We start from the raw sequence: 14,202 nt of genomic DNA, 5'->3' as shown, positions 1-14,202 counted from the left end.
TAATAAGGGTCTATGGACTTTTCCTTTAGGAAGCCGTCCAAATCTTTTTTAAACTCCGCTAAGCTAACCTCCTGTACCACATTCTCTGGCAACAAATTCCAGAGTTTAATTGCACGTTGAGTGAAGAAAAGTTTTCTCCAATTCATTTTAAATGCACTACTTTGTAGTTTCGTCGCATGAACCCTAGTCCTAGTATTTTTGGAAAGAGTAAACAAACGATTCACATCTACCCGTTCCACTCCACTCTTTATTTTATAGACCTCTATCATATCTCCCCTCAGCTGTCTTTTCTCCAAGCTGAAGAGCCCTTGCCGTTTTAGCCTTTCCTCATAGGGAAGTCATCCCATCCTGTTTATCATTTTCGTCGCCCTTCTCTGTACCTTTTCTAATTCCACTATATCTTTTTTGAGATGCGGTGACCAGAATTGAACACAATATTCGAGGTGCGGTCGCACCATGGACCGATACAGAAATCTTTATTTCTGTAGCCAGTTGAAGCCCCACATCTGACGTTTCTGAAATTCAAGTACCAATTACCAATTTTTTGTTTTATGATTGAATCACTAAGCTGCTTTACCATCCTATATTGTGTTATGCATTAGTAGAGTGAGAAGATAGGAAGAGTAACATTAAGATGTCTTAAGTCTTTAAAAACTATGTGTTTTCATGTTATATGGAGTTGACACATGAATGTTAACCAAGTTTAAAAGCCATCATCGGTGGTTACATTTAAACTTCAGATTTGATTTTTTTTAAACAAAAAAAAAAAAAAAAACATGAATTAAGAGAAGAAAATTTTGATCTCCACTTAAATTTATTTTGCTACTTCTTTTCAATAAGAGTGAATTCTGGTGACATCTGTATAAGTGGCATCAAGAAGCCATGGGGAGCTGCCATTTAAAGAATGGGCAGTCTATAACTATATTTAGAAACTAGAAAGAAAATGAACAGTTTTGGATACCATGATTGTTTAAGAATGTTAGTATGTGTAGAGCATCATTTTAGAATGGACATTGAAATCAGACATTAGATGTCCAAGTGAGATCATCTGAAGGTCCACTACAACCTTTAGAACAGAATCTGCTGACATTGAGCCTATCTATATATTCACAGAGAAATAAATGTTCATTGCACTGTTTATATGCAGCATGAACACCCATTTTAGGAAAACAGACTTCTAAAATATCAATGGGACAAAACAGGTACTTCGTCATCTACATGGCAGCACGTAGACATCCATGTTATGAAATGGTAACATAGAGGTTTATGTTCAGGAACATAAATGTTTTTGAGCATTCATTTGTCCTAAAGTTGTCACAGAACCCGGTATCCCTTGCTAGTGGAGCACTGTTCAATAGGCGCAGTTTTTTTACTCCTTGATGCCCTGGGTAGTAGGTCTAAGTGTATCCTTTAGGGCATAATGTCCATTTCCCTGCTGAAATGGGAAATAGATGTCTATATTTTGGGCCAACTGTAATGCCATGCAAAACACACCTAGACCATGCCCCCTTGCCATAATCCAGACCCCCCCCCCCCCCCCACCTCCACCTTGGCCTTACCTTAGGGTTCCTGGTGGTCTAGCAAGTAGTTGGAGTAGGGATTGCTTACATCCATCTTCTATGGCATAGACATCTATTCCCCTTCTGAAGTGGAAATTAGATGTCTATATTTTGGGCCAACTATAGTCCCGTGCAAAACACACCTAAATCATGCCCCCTTCTCCTAACCCACACCCCCATCCCCACCCTGGGCCTACCTTACAGTTCTTCGTTGTCTAGCAAGTAGTTGGAGTAGGAGCAATCCCCACTCCTGCCTATGCCGGCTCTGACTTCTAGCAGCAGAATGACAAAGACTGCTGCTACAAGTCGCTGCAGCCATTTTGAACTTGGAGCCATCATAGGCAGAAGCAAGTGGGGATGGGTTGTGTCCCAACTACCTCCTAGATCACCAGAGGACTGTAAGGTAGGCCCATGTGGCAGTCTGGGATAGAGGCTGCTCATTAGGGAGGGCATGGTATGGTCTTGTGGGGAGGGGGAGGCTCAAGATGGGGCAGTTATTTGGGGTGGGGGAGAGACATTCGGAAGGAGCCAACTTGATATCTAGCCCACTACCTGGTTAACTAACCAAGCAGTGGGCGGAATATCACACCTGGCTGCCTGTATTTTGGAGTTGGCCAGAGCCTGGATATTCAGTGCTGGTACCCACAAAGGTGCCAGCAATGCTGACCATCACGAGCTGAATATTACTTTCTATGTATGTATGTACTTTAAGAATCACTGTTTTAGCAGCTGAATATGCTCTCTGATGTGAGCTGCCTTTTGCATAAAATATTGGCAAGAAGAACTAAAATGCTTAGGAAAAAAAAGGATCTGAAAAACGTTTTGTAAAAATTTACATCCAGTAGTTGCATATTAATACATTTTCAAACAGAATTTTTTTTACTGCTGTATTCTTCAAAATGGAAGTCATAGTGATACATCATTAAAGATTTCAGAAACTTCCAGGCTAAGCTTGATGCAATTATTGTAGAAGAAAACAATTCAATAGATGGTCAACGGTGGTGCTGCCAAAATATAATGGACCTAAAGGAAAACTGAAGTTCAAGCACAAATAAAGCCAAAAATACCTGTGTACTTATGTGGAATGACTGGTCTAGCAATTGTAAGAATAGCTTTGTCAGTAATAAAAATTTGAAATAAATCTTCACAGAAAAGTACCTTAGTCAGAGCATTTCATGCTCTGTATCTGTATGACTCTTTATAAGGTTTGTTATGGTGATAGAAACATATATAATTGTTGAATTCTTGAGTTTTGTGCATGGGATCTTCTTTTAGTTGCACTTTTTTTGTCCTTTTATTTTACCTGCAAAAAGATGTTTGTAGGATGGTGCTTTTCATATATTCTGTTCTTTCACAGCGGATGTTACTGGCATGATTTATAAATGCAGTGCTCACTCACTCATGAGAGAGAGAGAGAGAGAGATGTGTGTGCACGCATATATATAGATATTATAGAAAATAATTGGTTAGGACTGGAGGCTGAGAAGTAGTGTTCAAATCTCACAGATGCTTCTTGGCCCGATCACGTCACACTCTATTGCCTTGGGTACAAACTTAGATTATGAATCATCTGGGGCAGGGAAAGAGGTACCTGAATGTAATATGCTTTATCTTACCAATGAAATGCAAGTTAAATAGTAATTTATTTATACTTGTGTATACACTCACATACATACTTTGTTACAACTTTCTACTGTGTGTCTTCAAAGATAATTAAGAATTTCTCCTTTATATCTAAAATATATTTGCAAGATCACTGCATTTTTACATAGTAACATAATAAATGAAAGCAGATAATGATTTGTATGGTCCATCCAGTCTGCTCTACAGAAGTGTAAATTAAAAATAGACCAGGGAGTACTAACTACTACTACTAGTACTTATTTTACTAGACGTACGCAACACTGTACATTAAACATGTAAGAGACAATCCCTGCTCAGCAGAGCTTACAAACTAATCAAGACAGACAAAATAGGACAAGTAAGAGAATTACTTAAGGTGGGAGTGATAAAACAGACATGGGTACTGAAGAAATCAATAGGAGTTAGGAGTTAAAAGCAGTCTCAAAAAGGTGGGCTTTTAGCCTAGATTTGAAGATGACCAGAGCTGGAGCTTGACGTACTTACTCAGGAAGGTCTATTCCAGGCGTATTCTGCAGCTAGATAAAAGGAACGGAGTCTGACGGCAGTGGAGTAGAAGGGTACAGATGAGAGAGATTTACCTGATGAACGGAGTTTCCAGGGAGGAGTGTAGGGAGAGATAAGAGTGGAGAGGTACTGAGGAATTGCAGAGTGAATGAAATAAGTCAATAAAGAGGAGTTTTAACTGTTTATGGAAAAGGATATGGAGCCAATGAAATGACTTGTGGAGAGGGATAATAGCGTAACAACATTGGTGGAATATAAGTCATGCAGCAGAATTTTGAACAGATTGAAGGGGAGAGAGATGGCTTAGTGGGGGATCTGTGAGAAGCAAGTTGCAGTAGCCTAAGATTGAGGTGATTAGTGTGGATAAGGGCTTTGGTAGTGTGCTCAGAAAGGAAGAGATAAATTTTGGTGGTGATATAGAGAGAGAAACTATAGGTTTTAGCAGTCTGTTGAATATGTGGAGAGAAAGAGAGAGGAGTCAGATGACTCCAAGGTTATGAGCTGATGAGACAGGGAAGATGAATGTTATCCACAGAGATAGAAATTGGGGGAAGAGGAGACGTGGGTTTAGGAAGAAAGATAAGAAGTACAGGAATGTAAGTAGTGGATACGCCTTACAGAACAGTGAATGAGAGGAGCGAAAGTATCCAGAGCAGAGGAGAGAATATTATTATAAGAAGAGACAGCCTCACTGACGGACTTGGATAACACAGCGGTTAAGAAGAAGGATGAAACACCTGTGGAGAGTGTTCAAGAGTCAATAGTGTAGACCTCTATCAGTTAAACAATCTTGTTTGCCTACTAGCATGGCCTAGTTCTTATTGGCATTTTTGCAGTAGGTATTCATTTGCTATATAGCTTTTATTCTGCTAAAGCACAGATGTTTTTTCTGTGTAAGGAGCAGTATTCTCTGCTTACTGGTATCTCAAGGTCTCCTGTGATTGTGCAACATGGACCAGAAAACTATGCTGTTGTCTAGGGTCACTATACATGCCCAAATATAATAGCTATGCAATATTTCAAGATTCATAAGATGTTCAAAACTGAGTAGGTTTTTCATGTGAAGAATTTCAACCAAATGGTTAGATTCTGGTTCCAGTCCCAAGGACTAGGATAGTTGGTTAGATTAAATACATATTTTGTTCAGTTTGGTAACAAAGTTCTTTTCTGTGTAGAAAGAAGAGAGAAAAATAATTAGTCTTTCTTCATCCACTTTGTAATTGCAAATATGGCAAGTCTTCATTTTCAGAAGGAAAATTCATGAAGTTAGGCTCAACAGACTTAAAACAAACTGTTGAATGATAGGAAACAGTTTTGACATTGTTTAACTATGGTAATGAGTCTTTATATAACTACTAGAGCACCCTAATGAGTTGCATCTCACTATCAAATAAAACAGAGATTAGTATGTTTTGTGGTAGCATTTCTTTCTGTTAATTTTGGTAGTGAGGAACTAGAGCTTGTCAGGGTTTGTGAACACTAGAGAGAAACCCAGTTCAGCAAAGGTACTTGCCCTGTTCTAGAGGCACCCTGTATATCCCTTACTTGAGTAGAGAATGCTGGTTGTTGTTAAGGGGTGTGCAAAACAAAAGCAAATGGACTAAAACCTTTGTAAAGGTGCAAATAAGAGAGGGGGTCTTTTAAATCATGATATGCCTTCTGATATCCAAGGAAAAAAGTGGTGCAGGTATTGTAGAACTGAGTAGTTGTGCTTCAGACTTTCAGCTAGTTAACTAAGCAATTGGTAAAGCTGGAAATGAATTTTCTATGTCTGGACTCATCTGTATTATGTTGCTCCAAACTTTGAATTATTTGGTGTAATCAAATTTTTCTGGGAAAACAAAAGCAGCAGTAAACATAGGAGTTTGTGACCTGAAGTATTTTTCCCATAGTTGCAAGAAGGGAACAATCCATTTAGCACATCTGGCCTTAGGTTTACAGTGAAAAGAAGTAGTCTTGCAGCATTTAAGGTATTTTAGGAGTACATATCCTCTAGAACAGTGGTTCACAAACCAGGGGGACTCCCTGATCATTTGGGTTTTCAGGATATCCACAGTAACTATGGGGCTCATTTTCTAAAGAGAAAAACATCTAAAAAGTGACATAAAGCAGCATTTGGATGTTTTCCTCACAAAAACATCGAAATCAGTATTTTTGAAACCTATATGTCAGACATTTTTCTATGCTGTTCTTCTGCAATGCATCCAGATAGCAAAAGGGTGTGTTAAGGGTGGGATTTGGTCGTTCCTAAGACTTGGACATTTTTCATCCATAATGGAACAAAACAAAACCGTCCAAGTCTAAAACTAAGATGATTTGAGCTAGACCTGTTTTTAGAAAGAATAAGGCACAAAAAGGTGCCCTAAATGACTAGCAGACCACTGAGGGAATCAGGGGTGACCCCCCCCCCCCCCCCAGTCGTCACTGACCCCCATCCCATCCCCTAAAAATGAGAATAAAAATATGACTTACCAGCCTCTATGACAGCCTCAGATGTTAAAGTCAGGTCTATTAGAGCAGCATGCAGGTCCCTGGAGTAGTGTAGTGGTTGGTGCAGTGCAATATGAGATGGGGGACGCAGGTCCCTGTCTCCCTCTACCTTTCACACTGGTGGTGGAAACTGTGACCCCCCCCCCCCCCAAGTCACCAAAACCCTACTGTACACACATATAGGTTCCTCCCTTTACCCATAAGGGCTATTGTAGTAGTGTACAGTGGGGGATAGTTGGTTTTGGGTGGGTTTTGGAGGGCTCAAGGGACAAAATATGTATGTGTACCTGGGAACATTATTATGAAGTGCACAGAAGTGCTCTTTAGGGTGCCCCATTGCTCTCCTGGGATGTCTGGGGGACCAGTCTACTAAAAATGCTGGCTCCAACTACATCCCAATGGCATGAATCTCTGTTTTGCACGTATTCTTTTTTTTTTTTTTTCTCCAAAAATGGACCAAAAAAAACCCCAAAATGTCCAAAGCACAAAACCTTGTTCAAAACAGTATTTAAAAATTTTTAAAAAGTTTTCTTTTTTGAAAATGGCCACCTTTCCTAGTTAGATTTTGGACGTTTTGTGCGAAACATCCAAAGTCAGATTTAGACATTATATCTAAAATGCCCTTCCACGTGTACAATAGATTTGCATACAGTGGAGACAGTGAAAACCCAACTGGTCAGGTGGTCCCCAAGCACTGAGTCGAGAATCATATTTCTAGAAAATCTTGCTTCTAAAACATTGTTTCAACCTTGCTATTTGTAACAAGTTTTAATTCTAGGAATAGATGCATGTTTGAAGAATTAAATAACTCAGTTACACTGTGGTGTCAAGTTCTGCTGCTTGTTGAATTCTGCAGAGGAAAACCCATCATCTCCCCTATGCAAAAAGGCATGGAAACTTTTCCTATTTGTGTAGTTTCGTACATGTTCAGATGTCTAATTGCTTTACTTCTGTGTTTGGTTTTTAATCAGCTTCAAGCTCTTCTACAGATCTGGTCCAAGTTGCCTCCCAGAGAAGCATTGGAGTTACTAGATTTCAATTATCCAGACCAATATGTGCGAGAGTATGCTGTGAATTGTTTAAAACAGATGAGGTACAGTATGTGTTGTTTACATCTTGTGCTTATAAATAGTTTTTTACATATATATATATATATTATTTATTTTTTAGTGTCATATAGTTTGTAAAGCCAGTTTAAGAAACGGAAAAATAGGAAAAAAACAGCTTAAAATCTGCACATTACAGTTTTGACTGAGTTTAATTTTCTGTTCTTTATAAAAGGACAAAAATACACAAGGAAAATGTTGTGAAAGCACTATCTCAGAAGTGCTAAATTTAAAAATCTAGTACCTTGCAAAACTGACCTATGAAGATTCCATTTTTTTCAAGATACAAAGGGGCCCGTTCACTAAGCTTCATTAGGCGCTAATGTGCACCTACCACAGCTTAAAATGGTGTACCACAGGACATACTCGGGAATCCTGCAGTAACTGCCAAATGTATGTGCATTAACCGCATACTAAAGTTTTTTGAGGGATGGAGAGTAGGCTTTCCTGCACTAAACAGCGCATCTACATTAGTGTGCGCTAACTGGTCCGTGCAAGAATTGCATGTGAGCCCTTACTACCTACAAAATGGGTGTCAGTAAGGGCGCACTTGGTAATTTTTTTTTAGTAGCCACTTGCTAATGGCAACCTTAGCACATGGCCGTTAATACAAAAAATAGAAAATTGCCCATTTTACGGCTACATTAAAAATGGCCTTAGTGTGCAGGAAAAACCCACGTAAGGGCACGCTAAGGCCACTTTTTACTGCAGCTTAATAAAAGGACTCCAAAGTGAGTTGTGTAAAACTGCATTGCTGTACAAAAAATGTATTCTGTACTTTAGACGGCTTAATAAACTACATGACCACCACAGAATCTGTTTCTGATGTAAAGTGTGCATTTCAAGTTCAACTCTTACACATCAAAAGTGTTGCAGATTTAGTGATCTCTCAAATACAGAGCACCTAGACTGGGAAGGCACATCTGTTGGCACTTACTGTATAAAGGTAGTATATAAACCTATCCTGCTTATAATCGAAAGAGAAAAATGCCTATATTGCAACCCAAATCGGGAGATGAGCGTCTTTCTCCCTTGGGCGCCCAAATCGGTATAATCGAAAGCCGATTTTTGGCGTTTCCAACTGCAATCCGTTGCGGAAACGGATAAAGTTGACGAGGGCGTGTCAGAGACGTGGTGAAGGCGGAACTGGGGCGTGGTTATCGGCCGAGGAGAGATGGGCGTCTTTAGCTGATAATCAAAAAAAAAATTTTGGGTCACTTTTTGTGGACCCTTTTTTTTTTTTTCATGAACAAGTCCCAAAAAAGTGCCCCAACTGACTAGATGACCACTGGAGGGAATCGGGGATGACCTCCCCGGACTCCCCCAGTGGTCAGTAACCCCCTCCCACCAAAAAAACCCCACTTTAAAAACTTTTTTTCCAGCCTCTATGCCAGCCTCAAATGCCGTACCCACCTCCATGACAGCAGAATGTGTTCTATCCTCTGACAGCCTTTCCCTGGTTCCCGATGTGGCTCTCGGGTGAGTGTGACACCTTTTCTGTTATGCGCACTGCAGAGTCATATCAATGCATTGTGGTGGGTGTAGGGTATTGTGCTCCGTGATTCCACTAGCTTGTGGCAAATGCTCACGATGTTGGTAGGCTCTACTCCCATGGTGCTTTCCCCCTGCTTACTGGGTCAGAGTGTGCCCTGTTTTGTTTCCAGTAGTCCATGAGGTAGTGGCCATTTTTGTAAGCCAGTTTTCCCTTTCACATGTTAGCCACGTTACAGAACTTAGTTCTTACCTTGAATGTGGCTGAAAGAGGGCATTGTACACCATTCTGCCAGCTCTGACCTACTGCTAATCTCAGTACCAGGGAGACTCGTTGCCAGTGGGGCACAACCTCTGATCTGCAGTTAACTGTGAGTAAGCGTGCTTATTCCAATAAAGGATGTTTTTGGAGAGATTAGTCTTCAGGTGTCAACTGATGTGCCAATGTTATATAGCAGCAACAAGTCCTAGAGGCCTGCATGTATGGAGGTCCCTGGAGCACTTTTAGTGGGTACCGTAGTGCACTTCAGCCAGGTGGACCCAGGCCCATCCCCCCTACCTGTAACACTTGTGCTGGTAAATGGGAGGTCTCCAAAACCCACTGTACCCACATGTAGGTGCCCCCTTCATCCCTAAGAGCTATGGTAGTGTTGTACATTTGTGGGTAGTGGGTTTTGGGGGAGGGGAGTTGGGTGCTCAGCACCCGTGGTAAGGGAGCTATGCATGTGGGAGCGTTGTCTGAAGTCCACCGCACTGACCTCTAGGGTGCCCAGTTGGTGTCCTGGCATGTCAGGGGGGCGAGTGTACTACGAATCGTGGCCCCTCCCACGACCAAATGGCTCGGATTAGGATGTTTTTGAGCTGGGCGTTTTTAGTTTCCATTATCGCTAAAAAAAAACAAACGCCCAGCTGAAAAACGTCCATTTTTTTTCGAAAATACGGTCTGTCCCGCCTCTTCATGTACCCGTTTTCAGACATACGACGCCCATGGAGATAGGCGTTCGCGTTCGATTATGCCCCTCTATGTGTCTTTATAAAATAGCCTGCGCAAAAGTTCCAACACAATTGCACCTACTTGATGCAAGAGTAACTTGTGAAGCCTCTATGGTGAATCCACACAGCACAAGAGGAGTAAAGGCTGACCACAGATTAAGCCAACTTGGGAAATGGTGCTGAGAAAATACTTTATTGGTTATTCAAGGGACCCGACGTGGTCCGTGTTTCGACGCACCAAGACGTCTGCCTCAGGGGTCACAAATGAGATTGCCTTTCTGAAAAGTTCTTGCTGCCATGCTGTTGGTTCTTCTCCTTTGAGCTTGTATATGGAGGAAACTTTACTTGAATTGTACAGAGTGCATCTTTGGTAGCAATTGTATATAGTTTGTGTACTCTGTGAATCTCATTTGTGATCCCTGAGGCAGACGCCTTGGTGCGTCGAAACACAGACCATGTCGGGTCCCTTGAATAACCAATAAAGCATTTTGTCAGCACCATCTCCCGAGTTGGCTTAATCTGTGGTCAGCCTTTACTCCTCTTGTGCTGCTAAGAGTAACTTGTGTGCATGTATGTACTGGTATAAAATACATGTATATGTGCTGATGTTTAAAATGCACATAGCTGCTAGTTCTATCCCCGGTGGGGCCCATTCTCCACCTCCAGGAATTGCCTGCATGTTAATCACATAAAAGTAGGAGCTAAGTTTTTGAGCCCCTATTTTATAAACTCCTACTTCTGTGCAGTACTTATGAAATTACCCCCACAGAAGGCAATATGGATTTTCCCCAGATGAATTTGGCAATCTTAAATTGCTGCCTTCAGAGTGGCTAAAATGTATGTACAGGGTTAATGATGCTAACTCTTAACAGGATAAAAGAGCAGAATAGATCACGTGTTAACACCAATAGAAATATGCAAATTTCAAGTCTATTAAACCATAATCCAAAAGCAGTCTTTAAGATACTCCAGTCCAGATGCCTTCTGTGAAGTCTTTTAAATACCCGATGTGTTGCTGAGTCGGGTTCTAATATTTCTGAGACAACACACTAGAAAGAGATGGGTATCAATGGGCAGCCTAACAAGTGATCATGTAGAAGGAGGAAAAACAAAATGAGCAAATGTAAGTTAAAAAAAAAACAAAACAAAAACGAAGGAGAACAAGAACAACTTACCCCTAAGGGGTGTATCACCTCAGTATTGGCTCCAAGACTTTTTTTTCCCCGGAAGTGATACAGTTTAGATTTAGTTTCTAGTGCATCTTAGGAATATAAGAGCCCCTGGATGCAAACTGCTGAAATATGTTGGTCATTTAAAAGGTTCTTCACAGAAGCATTTACACTGGATGGTTTCAGAAACATTTGGCCTGGATTATTTTAAAGACTTTTTTTGGATTGTGGATTAATAAACTTCAGTTTGCATACTTTTGTTGGTGTTAACACTTTCCTCTGCTCTTCTATCTGCCAGTTGATGTGTAGTGAGATTTCCCCTTTCTTTCTTTCTTTCTTTCTTTCTTTCTTTCTTTTCTTTCTTTCTTTCTTTCTTTCTTTCTTTCTTTCTTTCTTTCTCTTTCTTTCTTTCTTTCTTTCTTTCTTTCTTTCTCTCTCTCTCTCTCTCTCTCTCTCTGTTTTGTTTACACTAACTGCAGTAAAATAGTTTTCTGTTGGGCATGTTTAAGTTATGGGGGGGGGGGAGGTATTGCAGTTACATGCCATTTTCAAAAGTGTGCACAAAAGAACAGACTCAAAAGTCTCAGGTAGTTTTAATATATCAATAGCGCTGCGTAAGTCTAGTAGCGCTATAGAAATGTTTAATAGTAATATGTATACTTTATCCACATTTTTGAAGTGGAAGTTCATCTACACAGTTTGCAGCTATGTGGGCCTTTTGAAAATTGAATGAACATCAAAGGGTTAGGTAATAAATCTAAATACACTTTCCAAAAAGACTATGGTGTCCACCGTCAACAAAATAAATATTTAGCTTTTGGGTACTTGCCGTGTCCTTACCAAGGGGAGGGGGGCATTAGAGATGCTGTTCCCCTTGATTGTTAACTAACCTCCCTGTTAAGCTGCATAGCAATGCCGATAAAGCCCATTCAGAGTGAATGGGCTGTGTTGGCATTAGCGCATGGCAGCCGCTAGCATGGCTTAGTAAATGGGGGGGGGGGGGGGTAAGTTCATTAAAATAAAAAAGATTGTAAGTTGAAACAAAATTAAAAAAAAAAAGAATCCTTCATTAGATAGTGATTTTACTAGACTAGATCATCAAACTGAAAGCCATCTTGGAGAAATTTGGTGTCTAGAGGGTTAGTTTTGTACACTTCCTTAAAAATTATTTTCTGAATATGCAGGTACAGTATCACAAAACACATTGTATGACCAGAGGATGATGTGGATGATAGGTCAGATATGGTAACTCTAGCTTATTGGGATAATGTAGCCTTGCAGAGGTTTTCTTGTCTAGCAAAAATGAAAGATGTCAAAGCTACTTTGCTTCTTGGTTCCACAGTTGTTGAATTGTTAAAATAGATGATAGAAAATGAAGTACGATCATTAAAGTAGATAAGAAAATTGTACACACACAAGATTTGTTTGTAGTGGCCATATAAATCCAGTGTGTTGTCATGAGCCAGTCTGTTTAGTAAGATTTCTTAAGTGGTTATTGATTATACATTCCTTTCTCCTTGTAGTGATGAGGAGCTCTCTCAGTACCTTCTACAGCTGGTGCAAGTTTTGAAATATGAGCCCTTTCTAGACTGTGCCCTCTCTAGATTTCTGTTAGAAAGAGCGCTAGCCAATAGGAGGATAGGACAATTCCTTTTCTGGCATCTAAGGTAAGTGATATTCACTCAGTAAAATACTGGTGAAGATTAGGATATTGTAGTTCACCTCAAGCAGGCCTTCTACTGTACCCTAGCCAATTTCATGGAAGCTTACTGGAATTTCATATCTGTTTTTGTCTATGGATCAACATTCTTATGAAAACAAAATCATTGGATATGTGGCTGTTTTAAGAAGTAAAGCAATTAGCATGTTTGTATGGCTGAAGGCAAAACTTATTGCTGTGTACCAGTGAGGGATATGAGAATATAATACTTCCATCAGCACATGCTGTTGCATGCTAATATGTTTAAATTTAGATACTTCTTTAAAAAAATAGTTTTTGCTTTTGAAAAACATGTATTTATAACTTGAAAGCACATTGTTCCTATGCCATGTATTACACACAGCAGCATGCTTTTCCATTTGTTAGATGACTGCTGTTTTTTTTGGCTAAAATTTTTAACTTACATATTGTAGATGAAATTTTTTAAACTTTTATATATTGTCGACAAAATTCAAGTAACAAAGGAGAAACAGAATAAGAGGAGGATATTACCAAAAGAATAGAATAAAAAAAAATAGCAAGGCCTGGATTTGTAAATTGTTAAAAAAAATATTAAAACAAGAAAAGACTACACATAAAAAAATACGCCTTGATACTATTCAAGTATTCTTCATAGGGTACTGCTATGTTACTGTACTACTTGGATCCATGTACATAATTTTGGCCATCTGTAAGCAGATTCAAGTGTACCAAAATACATTTTCACAGGTTTGGATAGAAACTATTACAAATGATGAGTAAGGATCTCACACCCCCCTTTTTTTTTTAAATTAAGTGCATGTGTGAATTTTTTTGTTTTAACAAATTTCTCAGCTTATTAGTATAGTTCTAATCATTATAAGTAACTGCTGCATTCCACATCAGCACAAGTATCCTACTGTTTGGTTGATTATAGCTGAAGAAAATATAAAAACAGGGGGCATGACTATATACCATCTTTTATGTAGTGGGCCCCCCAGATATGAAATTCCTTATCAAAGGTGTTGACTATGCATTTGTATATGCTAAGGGGGTTGTTTACTAAAGCTTAGCTCGAATTATCTGCAGCAGGGCCCATTTTATTCCTATGGGCCCTTCTGCAGATAACTCAAACTAGTAAACAACCCCCTAAGTGTTTTAGGGGCCCTTTTACTAAGCCCCATAGGCGTGGCCCTCGTAATTTTAATTTTGGCGCACGTCCAGTACGCACCCGAAAAATATTTATTTTCTGGCGCGCGGCATAAGTACATAAGTATTGCCATACTGGGAAAGACCAAAGGTCCATCAAGCCCAGCCTCCTGTTTCCAACAGTGGCCAATCCAGGTCACATATACCTGGCAAGATCCCAATGGCATTTGATGCTGTAGACCATTATCGCCCGGTTACCATGTGAGACCTTACCCCACTATGCTTGCAGTAAAGGTCTCAGACCCAAAATGGGTGCACAGCAATTTTCATTTTGCCGCATGTCCATTTTCTGCAAAAACCTTTTAAAAAGGCATTTTTTGTAGGTGCACTGAAAAATAATTCTGCGCGTGCCCAAAACA

General features: G+C 39.8%; 1 protein-coding gene across 4 annotated transcripts in view; it reads left to right on the top strand.

Moving 5' to 3' along the window:
* Positions 1-14,202, top strand: part of PIK3CB (phosphatidylinositol-4,5-bisphosphate 3-kinase catalytic subunit beta) — a 352,397-nt gene that overhangs the window by 240,463 nt on the left and 97,732 nt on the right. For all 4 annotated transcript variants that reach the window (XM_030217213.1, XM_030217212.1, XM_030217211.1 and 1 more), the window contains 2 exons: positions 7,169-7,290; positions 12,480-12,623. In XM_030217213.1, the coding sequence (XP_030073073.1) occupies positions 7,169-7,290; positions 12,480-12,623 (266 nt within the window). The remainder of the gene's footprint in view (positions 1-7,168; positions 7,291-12,479; positions 12,624-14,202) is intronic.

This window comes from Microcaecilia unicolor, chromosome 10 (assembly GCF_901765095.1).
Source record: "Microcaecilia unicolor chromosome 10, aMicUni1.1, whole genome shotgun sequence".
Classification (NCBI taxonomy): domain Eukaryota; kingdom Metazoa; phylum Chordata; class Amphibia; order Gymnophiona; family Siphonopidae; genus Microcaecilia; species Microcaecilia unicolor.
This window is presented reverse-complemented; position numbering and strand designations above follow the sequence as displayed.